We start from the raw sequence: 18,255 nt of genomic DNA on the forward strand, positions 1-18,255 counted from the left end.
CTCGCGTTTCTGCGACTGTGTCGTGCACGGCGCGCGTTCACGTCCCCAGGCAAGCACCTCAGCATCGCACACAGTCTGGAGGAGCGTCTGGCCGCGCGCGCAGTCTGCAAACCGAGCGCGTGTAGGAGGGGCGAGTAGAGGCGAGAGATACCACAGGAATGACAGGAGGAAGCCGCCTTGCCCCACATCCGCATTTACTCATTCAACTCACTTCACGGGAAAACAATAACGCCCTGGATACACAAAGCTCGTGCGCATCTGATCTCTTTACGCTTCCCGTTCGTTGTTTTTTGTGTGTGCATTTTTATTTATTTGTTTATTTATTTATTTATTTATTTTGTTTTCCAAAGTTACCGTATCCGAGGTGTCCATGACTGTTTACATGCAGCTCAGTTTACACGCAAGAGCGTTTGATGGTGAGTGAAGACAATGTAATGCACAAATTTTTTTTGCATGGCATTTTTTATTCTGCTAATTTCTACTGCTATAAATACAGGCTTGTTTGTTGGATAAATAACGGGAACGCGCGTGTCCTATCCGCCAGTGAGTACACCGAGTACCGGGGCGAACCCCCCACCCCAGAATGACAGTCAAATGGGTTACAATGGAAAGCGTCAGGCTGAGCTATAGCACATGGACAGAGCTAGAAATGTAGAAATGTTCTAGATCACACAGACTGGAAAAGAAACTGGATTAAGAGAAGTCTAATGTCCTTGGTCTCATTAATGGGAGCTCCCGCTGGACGTTGATCTTACCTGTCCATGTTTATTAAACCGAAGCGCACTCTGAAACGGTTCTGGCACGCCTTTAAACACTTTTCAGTGCAGAGGAATAAAAAAGCAAACACGATTATACATCACGGGACTGTATGTTTTCATGTAAGAGGATTTACAGTGTAGGAGACAGAGCACGTGTTGCGAAGGCGAGGTGGCACAGTGATGTACGAGTCTTTTGTTGTAGCTCTTTGTTGAACTGCGCATAAACAAATCTGCCGCTAGGTGGCGCGTTGGAAACACATTGTGTTTCACATGTGTTTCGTGTGTTCTCCTGGTCTAAAGAGTCCCTAGTAAGCTCACGTAATTTTGAGCTCAAGACCTGCCTGTGCCAGGTTTGTTAGAGCAGACAAAATGCTAAATTGGGCTGAGCTGCACTCTGAGAAGAAAAAAAGGGCACTGATCAGTGCTTAAATAGTGAAACGTGAGGTACCAGAACACTAAGGGAGAGGTAATCCAGCAAGTGGACAGGGGAGGGAATACAGTAGGTCCCAGAAGACACAACAGTGCTCCAAGCACTTCATTTAATGAGGTTATTGAATGTCATATGCCTAGGGATTAGTTGTGTAAACCTCAGACTACCACACAATACGATACAGTTTTGATTCTTAAGGCCGATATCGATATCTGAGAATACCTCTGAATCGGCTATGATAGAGTTTGATTTCATTTTAGTAGATTCTGAGTGATATATCACCAACTTTGTGTAGAATCTCAGACAGGCCTACTGTTAATTCGCAAATTATGATGAGACAGAGAAGGATTATTTTAGGTATCAAAGTAATGGCCAAGCCTATTTACACATCATCTTAAAAATATGAATCATTTTTTACACACCAGTTGTCTGTCCTTTTTCAGTAATAATTAATGATCAATTATAATTGGTAATAATCTATTTATAATTAATTACAATCAATAATAATCGATTTAAGGATTTAAGGCTGCAACTAACTATTATTTTGATAATCCTTTAATCCTTTAATTATTTCTTTGATTAATCGATTAGTTGGATTAAAAGTCTGACTTCTATTTTCTGTATATTTTTTTTTTTAAAAACCTGTTATTTCACATTCTGCCCGATGTTGTCCTTCAAACATTGTGCAGATTGAAGTCTATGAAAAAGGTATTAAATGTATCTATGTTGGCCATGCTATACATTGTGCAAAGGATTTTAAAAAATCTTAACTTTATATTTAGTCTACAAATTACATTTTGAAAAAAAAAAAAACCAACAGATTTTCCACAAGCTTTAAAGCAGAAGTTAAATCACTACATTAAAAATGCTCAAAAAGAAAACGAAAAAAACTGAACAAAACAAAACAAAAAAAAAGCACAAACTAAGTGCTAACTGGTAAGAGGTTGAATGTTCTGCAGTAACACACACATTCACTCATCTGAACACAGTAACATGTTACTTTATTCTGTAAATGTATGACATTTCTTACATTTATATACAATTACATGTTCTAACCCCATTACAGTTACTGCTCTAATAAAAACCCCAATTACTTCTATTTCTAAATATAGCTAAATATAGCATCAAACAACATATTTGGTCAACATGAATATTTTAGTCAGTTATTGCGCTTGCTTTCTATTGTGCGCTGTTTGCTTGACACGCATATGTGGACTTGCGCTCATTCAGTGAAGTTTAATGGAGGCTCACTTGCTGTCAGGACAAGCCTTTATGTAAAATGGAAATACTGGCGTGAATTTCTAACATTTGCAGATAAGGATATAAAGGTAAAAATTAAATTTCTGCGCTGAAGAAAACATGTCTGGAACACATTAAACAGCACACGCATCTGTCGCAGCATCTGATACGACAAGCCAGGTTGATATGCTTACGAGTTTGTTTGAAGCGCTAAGTATAAGACATTCTCATGTTTTGGACAACCTGGATCATGCACGTTTCCTGCAGCAGCTCACTCTGTGACTTCCGCTGTTTTTCAGATGCATTTTATTCATAGAAATGTGTTTTTCACCATTGTGAAAATGGTGAAATTATTATAGATTTTATCGATTAGTCGTTGTAGCCCGAAATCGATTTATGATTGTTGGTAATTCATATCTGTAGTTACAGAACGATACATCAACATCACCAGATCATCTGATCTTCACACCTCTGCTGGGGATTGTAACCATCACATTTCAGTGGTACTGTGGGAGGACTGGAGGAGTCAGCTGCACATTTCCTGTGTTAAATTTCACAATGATATGATGTGCTCAGTTGTGCTCAACCTCACAACAGACATATTGCTCTTACAAAAGTACATATTGCCCCGTAAAACAACATAACTCAAATATAATAACACGAATGCTAATATCAGCAGAAGAAATGTCTTCCTTATCTTTCCTAATTATCCAAATTACTCCACAACACCATCATCTAATTTATAGTCTCCTCCCGATGTCACAATTTACTCTGCTAGTCTGTGTCCTTTAGATATCCAAAAATAAACATATGATGAAAGGGTTTAATTTTGTGTGATGGGCCAACAAATTTCAGAAACAGAGACAACGCCTCCCTTGCTTCTTTTTTGCATTTTGTTCTGCCTTATCCCTTTTGCTTACTTTTTTGAGAAAGTCATCTGCCATTTTTCACCATATTCATGATGCTTGAGTACTGAATGACTGATAACCCAGGCACACCAACTGGTCATCGTGAAAATAAGCCAACTCTACACAGTAAAATCCCTAGTGTTGCATTAACACCCAGCGTGTTCATTTCTGTCCAGTGGACTTCTATAAACACTGTAGGGTGTAAATTCAACACTGTGGGTGTTAAATCAACACTGGCGATTTTGCTGTGTATATTTGAAATGGAGGTGACACATAAAGAATGATTATTCATTAAATTATTTTATTATTCTTTATTTGATTTTCATTTTGATAAAAGCTGCAGAAGTGCCTGATCCATGTAAATAAGACCTAGAATGGAGGCAATTCAAATCTGTTGGGTCCAGTTCAGACATAATCCAGCACAAATTAAGTACTAGTACTGGTACTAAACTGTCACTGTCACCTTTATCTGTGTCTTTAAAAAAACAAACACTTAAGGTACATAATTTAACTATAATTACCTTTAAAAGGTTACTATGCAGCTATCTAGCTAAAACATACTAAAGGTATAAAAGATCTACAACTTAGGATACCAACCCAGTGACAAGGAGAGGAGCAGTTTAATACCTGTTTTTTTTTTTTTTCTTTCCTGAAAGTGTTTCTTTTCTTTAAGGTAAGCCTACACAGAGATGTTCCACACAAGCTTTGGGTACTGTACAGTCTATGTGGGTCTCCTTTCTATCTTTTGAGGCAAAATAAACTTTTTATACCACTACAGGTCCCTGGGTAGTCTGCTTCCCCCACAGTGACACTCCTTCTCCTAGTACATAATACAAGTGAGTGTTGGACCTTGAAACATACTACAGTTTCACAGCACATCATTTTAACCTATTATCTCACTTTCAGACACACACACACACACACACACACATTATGTTGGTTTTTATCAGTCTTGTGAGGTACTTTCAGTACTTTATTTGTACTGGATCATACTGGAACAGGATTTGGCACCTGTGCAGCTTTTTTTGTCTGCAAAACTGTATGGAGCAGAATAAGATGCTAAAAAAAAGCAAGGGAGGTTTCATTTCTGTTTCTGAAACTTGTTGGCCCATCCACTCACAAAATATATATGTATACGGGTTCTTGGTTTTCTAAAATACGCCACACTGGGTATTTCCACTGATTGTGTAGCTGTGTCATGCCATGCTTACACGTAATAGGAACCTTGAAACCAAAGTAAATTGTAAATCACACGCCTTTGTAATGTAACATAAGAGTTGGGCAAAAGGCAATTGATTAGAGATTACAGGAGGAAAACATTATAATGTTTTTTAGATTATTGAAACTGAAGAACTGTTGACAATATGCCATGTGCCATGAAGGTCACATAGGTCAAAACCCTCTTCTATTTCTATCATTATAAGAATGTTTGGTCCCCATAAAAACATGCAAACTGTAAAAAATGTACACACTCCAATATGGCTTCCATAAAATCCTCTATTGAACTATCAAAGATATCAGAATGTAGGAAACACTGGAATTAATTTGATTCAGTGTTTTTGGACACTATTTTGAAGTAATATGGTATTTGACATATAGAGGAGAAAAATGCAATTTTGCACGTAACAAGAGACCGGGAACACTGACCACAAATACATAAACACAGACCCAAATTTGTATGATAAAGGACAGAAATCAGGGTGAAACTCCATTAACTGGTTAACTAAACATTATTATTTACAGCAATAGTCTTAAAATATATCCACATTGTTGTGCATATCCCTATTTATTTATCTATTTTTACTCATCTGTACACTTTGAAATCAAACTTGTTACCACTGTGTGTTCTCAGGAGCTTTATTCTGAATGAATGTTGGAGTCTCTCTCTGTATTGCTTGAATAAAGATGCTGGAAGACTTGAGTGGGACACACACTAGACCAGGCAAACTTAAAACAGGCTCATTCAGCTTCTCGGCCCTGGCGTCCCTACCACACTGCCTTCACATGGACTCCAGTACACACCCTATCAGGAGGTAAGATTATAATGAGTCTCTCAGCACAGCTAGGTGAGATAGTCATGATTCATTATACTGTTTCTCCAAATTTTATGGCACACTGTGCATCTTTCCTGGTTATCAGTCTGTCATTCTGTTTCCAGAGAGATCAGTAGAGTCAAATGATCATAAATCAACAGTCTCATGCAATAGCCATAAACCAATAATTCCTGTATTGGCTCCCGTAGTTCGGTTTGGCTTGACAAAATTGCAAATGGCACAAGCACATGGACTAGAGAGTAACACACAGTAATACTGACTCACAAATCTTTCATCTGTGAAATGTTTAACCTTGAGCTTTAAAATGTGACTCATTTATAATTCACACTCAGTTCCTGCTTTCACAGTGGTGTCTGTGGGTTTAATGAACAGACAGAGACACGAGGACACATTTAGGTGAGCTGAAATCCCACATTTTGGCTTTAAACTCCAAGCTCTCACATCCTGAACAATACCAGTTGTATAGTGCTACTTCTATTTATGCATCTCAAACCCAATCTAAATATACAGCTGAGTAGTTAAGGGTTAATCAGGAAACTGCACAATTTTGTACAAAATTTGCTCATTGAGATAAACAAATCCATTCAGATGTAAATTTTAGTATTATCATGCATGGTGAATATTTGGTGTTTATACCACAGCAGTCATCTTCTCTATACTGATTGATCAGAAGGTGTTATGTTTAATTATACCACAGCTCTGTTGAATTGGTCAGAAAGTGTCACACAATTTTCTATAACCGTAGCTCTGCCAGCTGTAATTCACATCACAGGTTTATATTATATTAATGCACTTGTTCTAAAAATATTATGTTTTTATAGCAACAACTCATTCATAGGGACTTCATGGTGGATACCACATAATCTAAGGGTAATAATAAATGGATTAAAAAAGTGTTGTTATTTAACAAAGAAAATCTTATAATTGGTTATATGGTTTTCTGCAAGGCAATATTTGTATAATATTTTTGGAAGGGCTTTGTAAAAGTTAGTAAGTTTTCTGCCACTGGAAATTTTTCAGGACGGAGGAGTTTGTGCTTTCTGGTTTCTAGGTGACATGACAGGTTATGTTTTTGTTTTTCTTTTTTTGTCTTATTAACTTCAAGATAGAGAAAAAAGAGACTGAAGAATGTTATAAATTAATGTTTATATCTGCTATTGATGACAAGAAATAATTTGTCTCGCAGATGTTCAGCAGCATTAAATGTAACAACTGTTTATTGCTGTTATAACAGGTAGCAGAGGGCTCTATAGATTACGTACAGCTCCATTAATGGCTAGATGTTGGATTAGAAGTCATTTTAGATAAAAGCATTCACAAAAGAACTAATATAAAAAGTAAAAGTAAAGAAGTCCACCTTTAAAATCTGAATCAGCTTACTTGCATCATCTTTGGCAAGTGCTTGCTTAGACACTTTCTCTTTCTTTTTCACTGCCTTGCTTTTCAGAGTTGTTTTGAAGTCGAGTTCTCTGCTCTGAGAATTTCCTTATCAGAATTAAACAGTTGCACTGCTGACCTTCACTTACGTAACACTGTGCTTGTGAAACTACTACTGCGGTGGGAAAAAAGGGAAGCAGTTGTATTTGTGTCTGTCTGTATGTACAGGGCTCTCCAGTATTATTTCAGGAACATGAGCATAAATTAACATCAAAAAAGAATACCACATGCAATAAGTGATATTTTGAGCATGTAGGGCTATTGTATCGTTTTATTTAAACAAAAAAATTCTATTCAATTCAGTTTTATTTGTACAGTGCTTTTAACAATGGACATTGTCACAAAGCAGCTTTACAGAAACATATAAATTCAGAATTTAAATTTTAAATGTTGAATTTATCCCTAATGAGCACGTCAGAGGCAACGGTGGCAAGGAAAAACTCCCTGAGGTGATATGAGGAAGAAACCTTCAGAGGAACCAGACTCAAAAACAGAACCCATCCTCATATGAGTGACACTGCTAGTGCCGTTATAAATAAGCTAGAACTTCCATAGCTGTGTACTACATGGTCAAAAGGTGTAATTGTTTAACCAGGAAATTCATCACAGTTTTCACATGAAGTCTATTTTGTTGACGTTGTCAACTGTTCACTGATGGAGAATTGAGTGCAAAATTGTTTGTGGCAATTGCAGTCCTAAAGCTATCATACCATTTGTAGTTCTAAGCCAGCATAGCAACTGTTCATATGAATTTGTGGTCCATAGACATCTTTATGGTTTTTATGTGGAACCATCCTCAATTATCTCAATGATCTTTTGGCTGTCAATGTGGGGCCATACTCACCAAAAAATTTAAGTAGTGCAATTTGTTTCTATAAAGCACTGATTTGAACATTATTGGCACACTTATGATTAATATTTTCTGCCTGCCCTGAAGAGAATACCAGCACTGAATCTCTTCCTGTAATGTCTAACAAGATTGTGCACACTTCTGGAAGAATCATGGTCCACGTTTCCATGCAGCATTTAAGCTCCTTTATATAGTTTGGTTTGTGCATGTTGACTTGCCTCTTCAATTCAGACCACAGGTTTTCAGTAGGGTTCAAATTTAGAGATTGAGATGGGCATTGGAAAAACAATGATTTTGTGTTTCTATTTATGGCCAAGCATTAACCTCTTGGTAGATGCAACCAAGTTTTGGAATGAATTTGCCATCAAGCTTCAGCAGCCACAAAACACCTCCAAGTGTCAGTGATCTACCTCTGTATTGTACACTGGATATCAGATGCCTTTCCTTGTATGCAGCCCCCTTTAAGTCACTAAAATGCTGATGATCAGCCAGGTTATATCTAACCATGACACTCGTTGCCTGTTGTAGTTCTAATGACGCTAGGTAAATTTCAGGCGATTTCTCAGAAAGGCCTTGTATATTGCAGTGCTCCCCAACAGCTTATTGTTGTGAAAGTGTTTTTTTAATGAGTGATTTTGAAACTTGAAAACCACAAGAATCAACTGAACTGTGCAATTCTAAAATCTGTGATCTTTGTACCCTTTTCCCCCTCCTTCACAAACCTCCTCACTGTGTTCGCATGGGTCTAATTCCTGTTTCAGACTTGTGAAATGTTTTGTTATGACCTTGATTGCGCTAAATGGTATTTTAACTGCTTAAGTATTTTATATCCATTACCTGATTTATGCACATCAAAAGAATATCTGGCTCTTTTGTATTAAAAGGTCTTTGGTTTTTCTCCTGGTGATGGATGATAAAGAGATTTAACGTGTGCAGCATCATATTTATACCCCAGGGAAACAGTTCATAGTTCCTGGGGATTGAAAGCAAATAATATACTTCTTTTTTTTTTTTTTTTTAAAGAATGACAATTTGCATTTCCTTTATGATATTCCTTAGAGGTGTCTGTAATTTTGGCATATTATTTGGCACATACTTGTGAGAGAAAATATTATTATTTTTAAAAAATTATTATTATTTTGTGTAACGTTTATTTTATACAATCATTTTACTCATTTGTCTGAACAGTGCCAATAATTCTGGAGAGCACTGAATGTTCTATTACCTTAACTTATAATAAGGCTGTTTTTTGGGGTTTTTTTTTTTTTTTTAGATCTCTGTGTGTGTGAGAGAGAGAGAGGAATCTGAGAATTAAACACAAAGGGGAAGGAAATTAATTTATGAAGAAAGACGATCTTGACTCAAGGCCAGCTGTTAACCTCTACTTTCACTTCCCCCTCCCTTCTCCACCCTGAGTCATGTTTACTCCTGGCTTTGTCAGACTCAGCTCGGGACAAACTGTGCAGTTTCTCTCTCTCTCTCTTTTTCACATGACCATGAGGACTCTGTACCGGCTGAGGTTAGTGAGCTCGCCGAACCTGAGTCAGCTGGGCAAGAATGAGAAGACATCACTGGAGGAGCGTGGATCTGGGCCAAACGCCACATGGAACAGGTGACCTTCATCTCCACTGCCTGTCTTTATAAATAATGTGCTTATTTTCTGCATGTGGTTAATTGCCAATGTAGCTACACCTGTATACTAATGGACTATTAAATGAAATGCATTTAAGCAGTCATTATAGTTTTAGTTACACATTCAGATTATATATTTATATTATAGATTGAGTTTCTCTGTGTTTGTACTTGTTTATCACAGCATTCACAATGCAGTTATTGGTGTTTTCCAAAAGAAGGGATTGGCTGACAATGAGCTCTACACACTCAATGAAGGTGTGAGGTGAGTCAAGTCAGTTTGACCTAATTCCACTCAGCTGCTTACCAGCTGATTATCTGTACCTCAATGGATAGATTGTAAGTACAACTATAAGACATAGTGGTATGCTTTTACACACTGATATCTTGTGTATTTTTTAATATCACTGCATAATTTATAACTGAAGTAGTAATCATATATGGTGTGTATAGTGCAGTAAGCAAAGAATAAGTAAGTTTAGAAAAGTAAGCTTATAATCTGGCAGAGTTAGAGCTTAGAACATGTGTCAGAACAATGTGGGGGCGAATATTTCAGCTTAAGATCAGAACCAAAGACTGTTCAGCGGCTGTGAAAGCAGCTGGAGGTAGTTATAAAGGCAAAGAGGTGGCATACAATCTTTAGAAATGGAAATGCATACACCTGACCTATCACTTTGGTATTTTTCTGTATCAGTGACTTATACCTTGTTTGAACTTTTTGCTACATGTAATGTAAAAAGTAAGGAATATCAGTGAACTTTAACACACTAGTTGGTAAAAAATAACAGTGTTGTACTACAGGTATGCACTCAACTTTGGCACTCAACTGTATGTAGCACATTATATTTTATACAGCTTGTTCCGGTCCACTAATTTGATTGGTCCAGCGGTATTGCTTATATTTCCAAGATTGCTTATATTTCCTATAACCGCACTGGGACAGTTCACAGTGTACCACTCTGTTCGTCCGTGTTCACCACATAAAATTCCACTTCCTAGTTTGACACGGTTACAACAGTAGTGTTAGTGACATCATCAGTGGACATGGCAAATGATACTTTTCATGAATATAATTTTTGACTTAAGATATAAAAGCTTGTCAAATGAAGATGAAAAGGAAGAAGGGAATAGAGTTCGACCGATATTGATTTTTTTATAACCAATAATTTGCATGTTTATGTGCCTGATAACCGATATTTATTTCTTGTTTTACTTCTGTTTTTAACACAATGATAACAACACCACTGAACTGAACAAACCATTTTATATACAACAATTTTGTCAATTGTCACTTCCTCCTTGCATACAAAACATTACAAAACAACTCTTATTCATACAACAATAAATAGAGGGATCTGAAAGAGTGCAAAAAAGTGCACCTTTAATAATGTGTCTTTTTAAAAAAAAAATAAAAGCACTGATGAGGTAAACAGTTTATGTGACTCGGTGAGTTTGTCTTGATTTCTTAGCACCAAGCTGCTTAAACTACATATCAAGAATTTATGTATCACATCTCATTTGTGCATTAATGGCTATGTTAAATAAAGGGATTAAGTCCGAAAAATCATTACTCAATATTAATTTCTTGTTTATAGAAGTATTGTATAAAAGCAAGATTGCACTCGCAATCATATGGTTTACTGAATATCAGGATGGGTCTGATTACCTACAGCACTCACCCTGTGGGCTCATGTTTTTGGCCAAATCACAGCTATGCTGATATTCTGTATAACCACACTCTTGCTCAAGCAATATTGCTTAAATATCATATGTAAAGAGTAAAACACAAGAGGCATGCTGGAAATAATCCATGACAGGCTGGTGTGGTATAGGAAAACTAATCCACTTCAGAACCCATTCAGAGTGTTTCATTCCTCTTATAGTACAGCAATTTGACAACAATTAATTATTTTTATTTATTAAAGAAGTCATAGATTTTTACCCATTTACAGTTATGTTTCCTTTTGAGAAAATGGAAGAAACAATTTAGCAAGCATTAAACAGTTTTAATTAATAAGTAAAAAAAAAAAATAATAACTTGTCATTTTACCAAGAAACTGAAAAAAGCCTTCTGAAAATGTCTGAAAACTTAGTCTTAAAGCACGGACACTAGAGACTCCTTCCAAAAATGTCAAATAAACATCTCCTCACATATACACCATAATGAGCAACCTGTTTTTGTGGCACATAAACCACACAAGTCCATGTGAAGTAGCTGTTACTGTAGAAATTATTACATAATATCATTAAGTTAAGGTAATTAGAACAAGTTAATTAATATATAAACCTGTGATTTAGCCTGCAGCCAGAACTACTGTCAGAGCTACCATTATAGAAATCACCTACTGACCAATCAGACTTGAGAATTCAACAGTCCTGTGGTATACTATATATATTATAGATAAATTATATCTAATAATCTTTATTTATGTGTGCTTTTTGAGCCCAAATTCTAAAGTTTATATATATATATATATATATATATATATATATATATATATATATATATATATATATATATATATAAGGAATATAAAGTATTCAAAGAAATCATCATAAATAATATTGAATTAACTTTCATTAAAACATTAATGAACAAACTATAAATCTATACATATTACAAATAACCACTAAACGACTATTACATTTTTATCTGGATTGATCATGATTCTTTCTACTGATACTGAGTCTTACTAATTTATATTGAAAACATGAATAATAAAAATGTAGCTGTATAGCATAATGCAATTATTAAACATGATAGGAAGTTCATTAATAGACTGATCATGTGGTGTTTTTTATTCAGGCAGCTGCTGAAAACTGAACTTGGCTCATTTTTTACTGAGTATCTGCAGGTAAGGTGAAACATATGTATATGTTGACACAATACACTGATTCATTAAGCAGCCATTAAACATCCCTCTTCCTTTTTCCCCCCTCTCTCATTTTCCTCCTCTTTCAGAACCAGCTGCTGACCAAAGGCATGGTCATTCTGAGGGACAAAATAAGATTCTATGAAGGTAAAAAATAACAAACCCTGTAGAGACACCATTCTTCATGACAAAATCACACTAAATGGAATTGTTTAAGTTGTAAATATAAGGCTGATGCAGGGTCTCAATCCTCAGACTACAACTGTGAATTCTTTCACAGGTCAGAAATTACTCGACTCCCTGGCTGAGACATGGGACTTCTTCTTTTGTGATGTTCTCTCCATGCTACAAGCCATCTTTCACCCAGTCCAGGTAGCCTAGTCCTAGCCTCCATCTACACTGTCCTTTTGTGCAGTGTCCACTACTTTCCCCATCCCATTTGGTTCGTGCTGTTGTTCACCAAATGTTTACAACTACAGTATATCTACACTTTTTGTCAGAAGATAAGATAAATCGCCTGCAGATCTAGGCTACAGCACCACTCACTGGTTTTTAAACTTCATACAGTTGTGGTAATGAATACATAACCCACAAAGATGCCACAACGTTTCTTTAGAGCAATGCCGCAGAAAAAAACATGTTTGGTTTCCTAGAGCGTCCTTAAAGCAGCTTTCGGTTCATGATTCTTTAAGTATTTTGTTGTTGCCATAATAAACTGAACAATCATTTTCCATCACAAAGATCTTTCAACATGGTGGTCACATTTACAGTGCGATTTTTTATTTTTTTGCTCTCTGTGGCACCAACAATGGAAATCAATTACCCAAAGAACACTAAACATATGCTTTTTCCATGGTGTCACTCAAAAAAAAATACTTCTGACATTTTTTCTTTTTAAAGAGTGTACTAAAGGTCTCATATGTATGTAGTTCACAATAAACCACTGTGTTATACTTATTGAGTTATTATCCTAATAAGAGTTATGTAAGCCATTGTTTAGCTTCAGTTCCTAAGCAAGAGAATGAGAAGTCATGCCTATAGAGTATGCCATAAAAGTCATTTTCTTTTAGCAAATAGAATAAGCACTGAGTCGTGACAAGGTAGCATTTACATTTAAAGGCTATGAAGATGCACAAATTTTAATCTTTGCACCAGCGTCAATTTAGAACAGTGTGTAGTGAATTCTGTAACTCTGTAGTGAAAGTCTGATAACAAATGGCCTCTTTTTATTACTAGAATACTGTTAGATGAGGTTTTCTTTTTCTGTCCCTCCTTCCATGTGTTTTTTTTACCTGGCCCAGTGAAGAAGCCACGGCCTCAAAGCTCATCAACGCTAACAAATGTTGTTGTTGTTGTTGTTGTTGTTTTCTCAGTTAAGAAATACTGTATACACAATACTGCATGATATTCAATTTGGATAACCGCTTTAAATGATATCCAATTTAATCACTGTTTGATTTAAATATATCTTTCATACATTAAATCATTAATCATGTATGATGATTACTGAGATTATTGTATTATCACAGAAAATAACATTAAAACCACTGACAGGTGAAGTGAATAATATTGATTATCTCATTACAATGGCACCTGTCATGGGGTGGGATAGTTGGGCAGCAAGTGAACAGTCAGTTCTTAAAGTTGATGTGTTGGAAGCAGGAAAAATCAGCAATTGTAAGAACCTGATCAACTTTGATAATGGCCAAATTGTGATGGCTAGACGACTGGGTCAAAGCATCTCCAAAACAGCAGGTTTTGTGGGGTGTCCCGAGTTTACAGTGGTTAGTACCTACCAAAAGGTGTCCTAGGACAAATGGTGAACCCGCAACAGGGTCATGAGCGCCCATGGCTCACTGATGCGCATGGGGAGCGAAGGCTAGCCCATCTGGTCCGATCCCCCAGAAGAGCTGCTGTAGCACAAATTGCTAAAAAAGTTAATGCTGGCGGCTGCAGTGTGATGCTCTGAGCAATGTTCTGCTGGGAAACATTGTACTCATAGCTCATGATGGAGATATCTGGACAAATACCTTCTAGATGACCAAAAAATGTGATAAATCTGCAAAGCATATATAACACATAATTAGGTCCATGATTGGGTTCAGTGTCGGGAGAAATCAGAACATTCTGCAGCAAGGTCCCTCGTTGTTGTTGTTAATGATGTTACGTTGTATGAATCAGGGGAAGGAGCCGTCAGTACGGCAGTTGGCTCTGCTGCTCTTCAGGAACACTATCACTTTAAACATGAAGCTGGATGAAGCTCTGTCCAGACCACGTGCCCGTGTCCCTCCATCCATTGTCCAGATGCTTCTGGTCCTCCAGGTACGGAACACACATAAAAACCCAGCCTATGTAAGTGTGTATTTGTGTTCATTTTTTCACGTTTGTTAATTGGGTTTGTGGTGAATGATGTACAGGGCGTTCACGAGTCGCAAGGTGTGACGGAGGAGTACCTGAAGCTGGAGTCGCTCATTCAGAAGGTGGTGTCACCCTACTTGGGGACACACGGGCTCTGCGCACACGATTGTGACGCCACCCACTGTTCATGCATCTTGGGTAAGATAAATGATTTAGGATCATTTAGGCATGTGCTGATATTAAATCAGAGAACGTTCCTAACTTTTTAACAGTTTATTATGCACATGTTTCATTTAGCAACTTCCAAAATGAAAAAGAAACCTAATGTTTCAGACTCCTTTCTGCTACTTTAGCAATAACTTTCAGCAAGATGTTCATTACATTTGTTTCTACTTACAATTTATTAGTTGCACAGCTTAGAAGAAAAGCTGAATTATGCTTTTTTTTTAATAGGACCAGCTCTTGACTCATAAAGCTAGCTTAATTTTTTTTTGACTCGGTGCCTTTTTTATAATTATTATTTGATTACATGTAAAATGTGTGCTGCTGAAAAAAAAAAAGTGTGAAAACACCCTTTTTTGTGTCTAGGTATAACTTTTGTGCTCTCCACAAATCTGTCATAGCTATGTCCTATTTAGCAGGTGCAACCTACATGCTTAAAAATAAAAGTTTTTCATGCCATAGGAGAACCCTTTTAGATTGCACAAAGAACCTTTTATTGTCAAGTTCTTTAGAGAACCATCTATTAACTGGTGCTTTAAAGAACCCAGAAAAGGTTCTTCACAGCAGTGCCACAAGGAACCGTGTTATCAGAAGTTCTCTAAAAAACACTTAGTGCTTTAAGGAACCAAAGTAAGGTTCTTAAGAGTGATGCCCGGAGAACCTTTTCCAGTCCCACAAAGAACCTTATAGTGTTCATTTTAAGAACTAATCACACTGCTCTGAAGAACCTTTAATGAACCATAAAGAACATCTTTAATCTACAAAGAAAATATACCTCAACTCAAGAACCCTATAGAATGAAAAATGGTTCTTGACCAGAAGAAGGTTCTTTGCAGAACCTATGGTGCTGTAACTAGCCATTAAAGAACCTATATTTTTAAGAGTGTACTCTAGCTATCTAGGCAGCATCCTCCTGAGAGGAAGTGTCATTACTGAGAATGGTCCACAATAAAAATGTTGTGCGTATCGAATATAGCGGTATCATATAATTGATTATTGGCACATCCTTACTCCTAGGATAAATTGTTCTTCCTGTTAAATGTACTTGTTCATTTATATTAGACAATCAGATCAGTATTGTATGCTTCACTGTTCACAGAAAATCGTTTGCAGTGGTGCTGGTCCAAAACAGCTGAAATCCCCTCCACTAACCCAGTGGTGCGCTCCAAGAGCTACAACATCCCCATGCTTACGCCCGTGGCCGAGTATGACACGGAGGTCGGCTCTGTCGGTAGCGTGGGTATCCGTCGCCACTCAGCCTGTGAGGTCACTTCCTGTATGGAGCAACAGGGCTTCTCCCTCTCGGTCAGTGTGGAGACGAGTTCCACCCCCAGGATCTCGCTGGACCACGAGCTCCCCTTACCTACCGCAAAGCGTGGAGCCACAGCACAGCCTGCTCTAATCCTACCATCCATCTTTATCCAGAACTCTGCGGGGCTTTTACACACGCCGACATCCACCTCGGAGACAGATAAAGCCATGTCTTCTCCCACTAGCTGCTCCTCCAGTCCGGAAACCATAGTTATGCAGGGTGTAGAGTCTGTGGATTCTGATCAGGATGGGATATTCATTGACTTTTCCCACTGCCGCTCGGACTCTTTTGGCGCCATCAGGAAGACGAGCTGACTTGTGTAACACACTGAATTCGTCCATATGGTTTATTTTAAACACTACACATGAGGCATGTGCTGATATGGAAATTTTCACATCGTGAAAATACAGTACGTGATTAATGGGAGAGCCTTGTATGATAACAGCACTTATTGATTTTTTTTGTCCAACATAAGAAACCTGAGAAAACAGCTGTCCTTGCGCTGCTCTCCAAATGGGACAGTCTTTAGTCTTTACTCTCAGGAGCACAAATGCTGTCTAGAAATGCTCACAGCCTCCTCACAAATTAAACGCAGAGCTAGTGATGTGTTGAATATCATTGAATATCACACTGTACTGTATGACTGTTTATCGGCATTCAGACTGTGCTTGGCAAGACCTCAGTTTGGGAAAAAACAAACAAATAAATACTGTGTTAGATGTTTTATAGCAAACATTTTTATAAGATGTACAACACTTGTGGATTTACTGTATGTTTTCGGGATTTTTATCTCATTTTATAGGTACATGTTGTCACAAGGAGAATTTAATTTGCCTCAACAATTCTCCATGAACGTATAAATAACTTAATAACACAGCATTATCAATTCTTTCATGCTTGTGCCTTCATCATCCAGGCACAGCACAGTTTAGGTGTTTAACATCATAGTTCATATTTACTGCAGCTTACAGGTAAAATGTGAATGATGCAACGTCTATGAACATTCTTATAGTTAAAAAGAAAAAAATTCAGACGTCTGTCCAAGAACATGTTTAACATAATCATGTAAAAGTGTGTGTGTGTGTGCGCGTGTGTGTGTGTTTGTTTGTTTGTTTGTTTGTTTTTCAATAGTTCAAAAATTATTAAGGGTAAAAAAAATAATGCCAAATGTGAGACAATATGATGTATTTTAAACAGAAAAATTAATTTGCAGCTCAATTCAGGTAATTGATTTTTTTTTTTTTTTTAATCTACATCTCTACAGTTATTTTCCTGGCATGACGCATTACAATTTTGATTGGTGCAAATTATAAACATTAGAATAAATTGGATTTGATTCATATTATTTGATATGCAAACGATTCTGAGATTTGTTTATTTATTTTTTCCTGATCTTTCAACTGGGACATCAAGCTGCTTAACAGCATCAAATAACAAGGAGGATTAGTGATATCCTAACAGACATTAGGAAAATAATAGAGGACACGTCTTCAATTTGTAAGTAAAATAATTGTGTTTAAATTGTATGACTTTTGAGAAAATGTGAACTGTGTTTTGATTGTAAATAGATTATTTAATTGTTCCATTTCTATCATGAAATGATGTAACAATTTTTTAGGGCATATTTATAAAGTTATCTTATAGTTATGTAGTTGTATAGAATGGTTTTTACACATGCAGGTTTGTTTTTTCTTGAGCATTTAGAAAAAAAAATAGTTTTGGGAGATGAGGAGGAGATGAGGTGAAAGTTTTTTAACTAGCGTTTGTCATTTTTGACAATTTGTCGAATTTAGGTTTATCATAATCTCTTTGTGCTTTGTTATGATACTGAATATACTTTGTTTTTTATGATACTGAATAACTATAAATCTATTGCTTTGGCGGTAAAAACACTCTTTTTTAAATTGCTGAGTGGTAAAGCCGCCAGTAGGGGGCGCACCGGAGTGTTGGGGGTCGAGCTAAGGTTCACGTTTAGTACTTCTTTTTTTGCAAACCATGTTGGCTAAAATTATTAAGTCGATGTTGCTGTATTTTTTTCATATATAATAAACATTTGAGACTTTCAGCTCCCTGTAATTATTTGCCATATTTAAACATTTAAGGTAAAAAAAAAAAAGAAAGAAAAAGAAAAGAAAAAAGAATAAAATCCGTAAGGTTAAAAAAAAAAAAAGGCCTCCGGAAG

At 36.6% G+C, this 18,255-nt stretch overlaps 1 protein-coding gene across 2 annotated transcripts; it reads left to right on the plus strand.

Moving 5' to 3' along the window:
• The first annotated feature begins 74 nt into the window (after window positions 1–74).
• Window positions 75–18,138, plus strand: prr5a (proline rich 5a (renal)). Of its 2 annotated transcripts, XM_053682346.1 has the most exons (11): window positions 75–416; window positions 5,188–5,368; window positions 5,737–5,785; window positions 9,178–9,288; window positions 9,493–9,573; window positions 12,115–12,163; window positions 12,271–12,328; window positions 12,462–12,553; window positions 14,363–14,503; window positions 14,599–14,737; window positions 15,861–18,138. In XM_053682346.1, exons 3-11 carry the CDS (start codon window positions 5,754–5,756, stop codon window positions 16,385–16,387), a joined length of 1,230 nt encoding a protein of 409 aa, XP_053538321.1. In that variant the 5' UTR covers window positions 75–416; window positions 5,188–5,368; window positions 5,737–5,753; the 3' UTR covers window positions 16,388–18,138. The 2 variants fall into 2 exon arrangements, with proteins under 2 accessions (XP_053538321.1, XP_017329447.1); XM_017473958.3 differs by lacking the exon at window positions 5,737–5,785 and having other exon boundaries at window positions 76–416.
• Window positions 18,139–18,255: the final 117 nt, after the last annotated feature.

Source organism: Ictalurus punctatus, chromosome 8 (genome assembly GCF_001660625.3).
Source record: "Ictalurus punctatus breed USDA103 chromosome 8, Coco_2.0, whole genome shotgun sequence".
Lineage (NCBI taxonomy): Eukaryota > Metazoa > Chordata > Actinopteri > Siluriformes > Ictaluridae > Ictalurus > Ictalurus punctatus.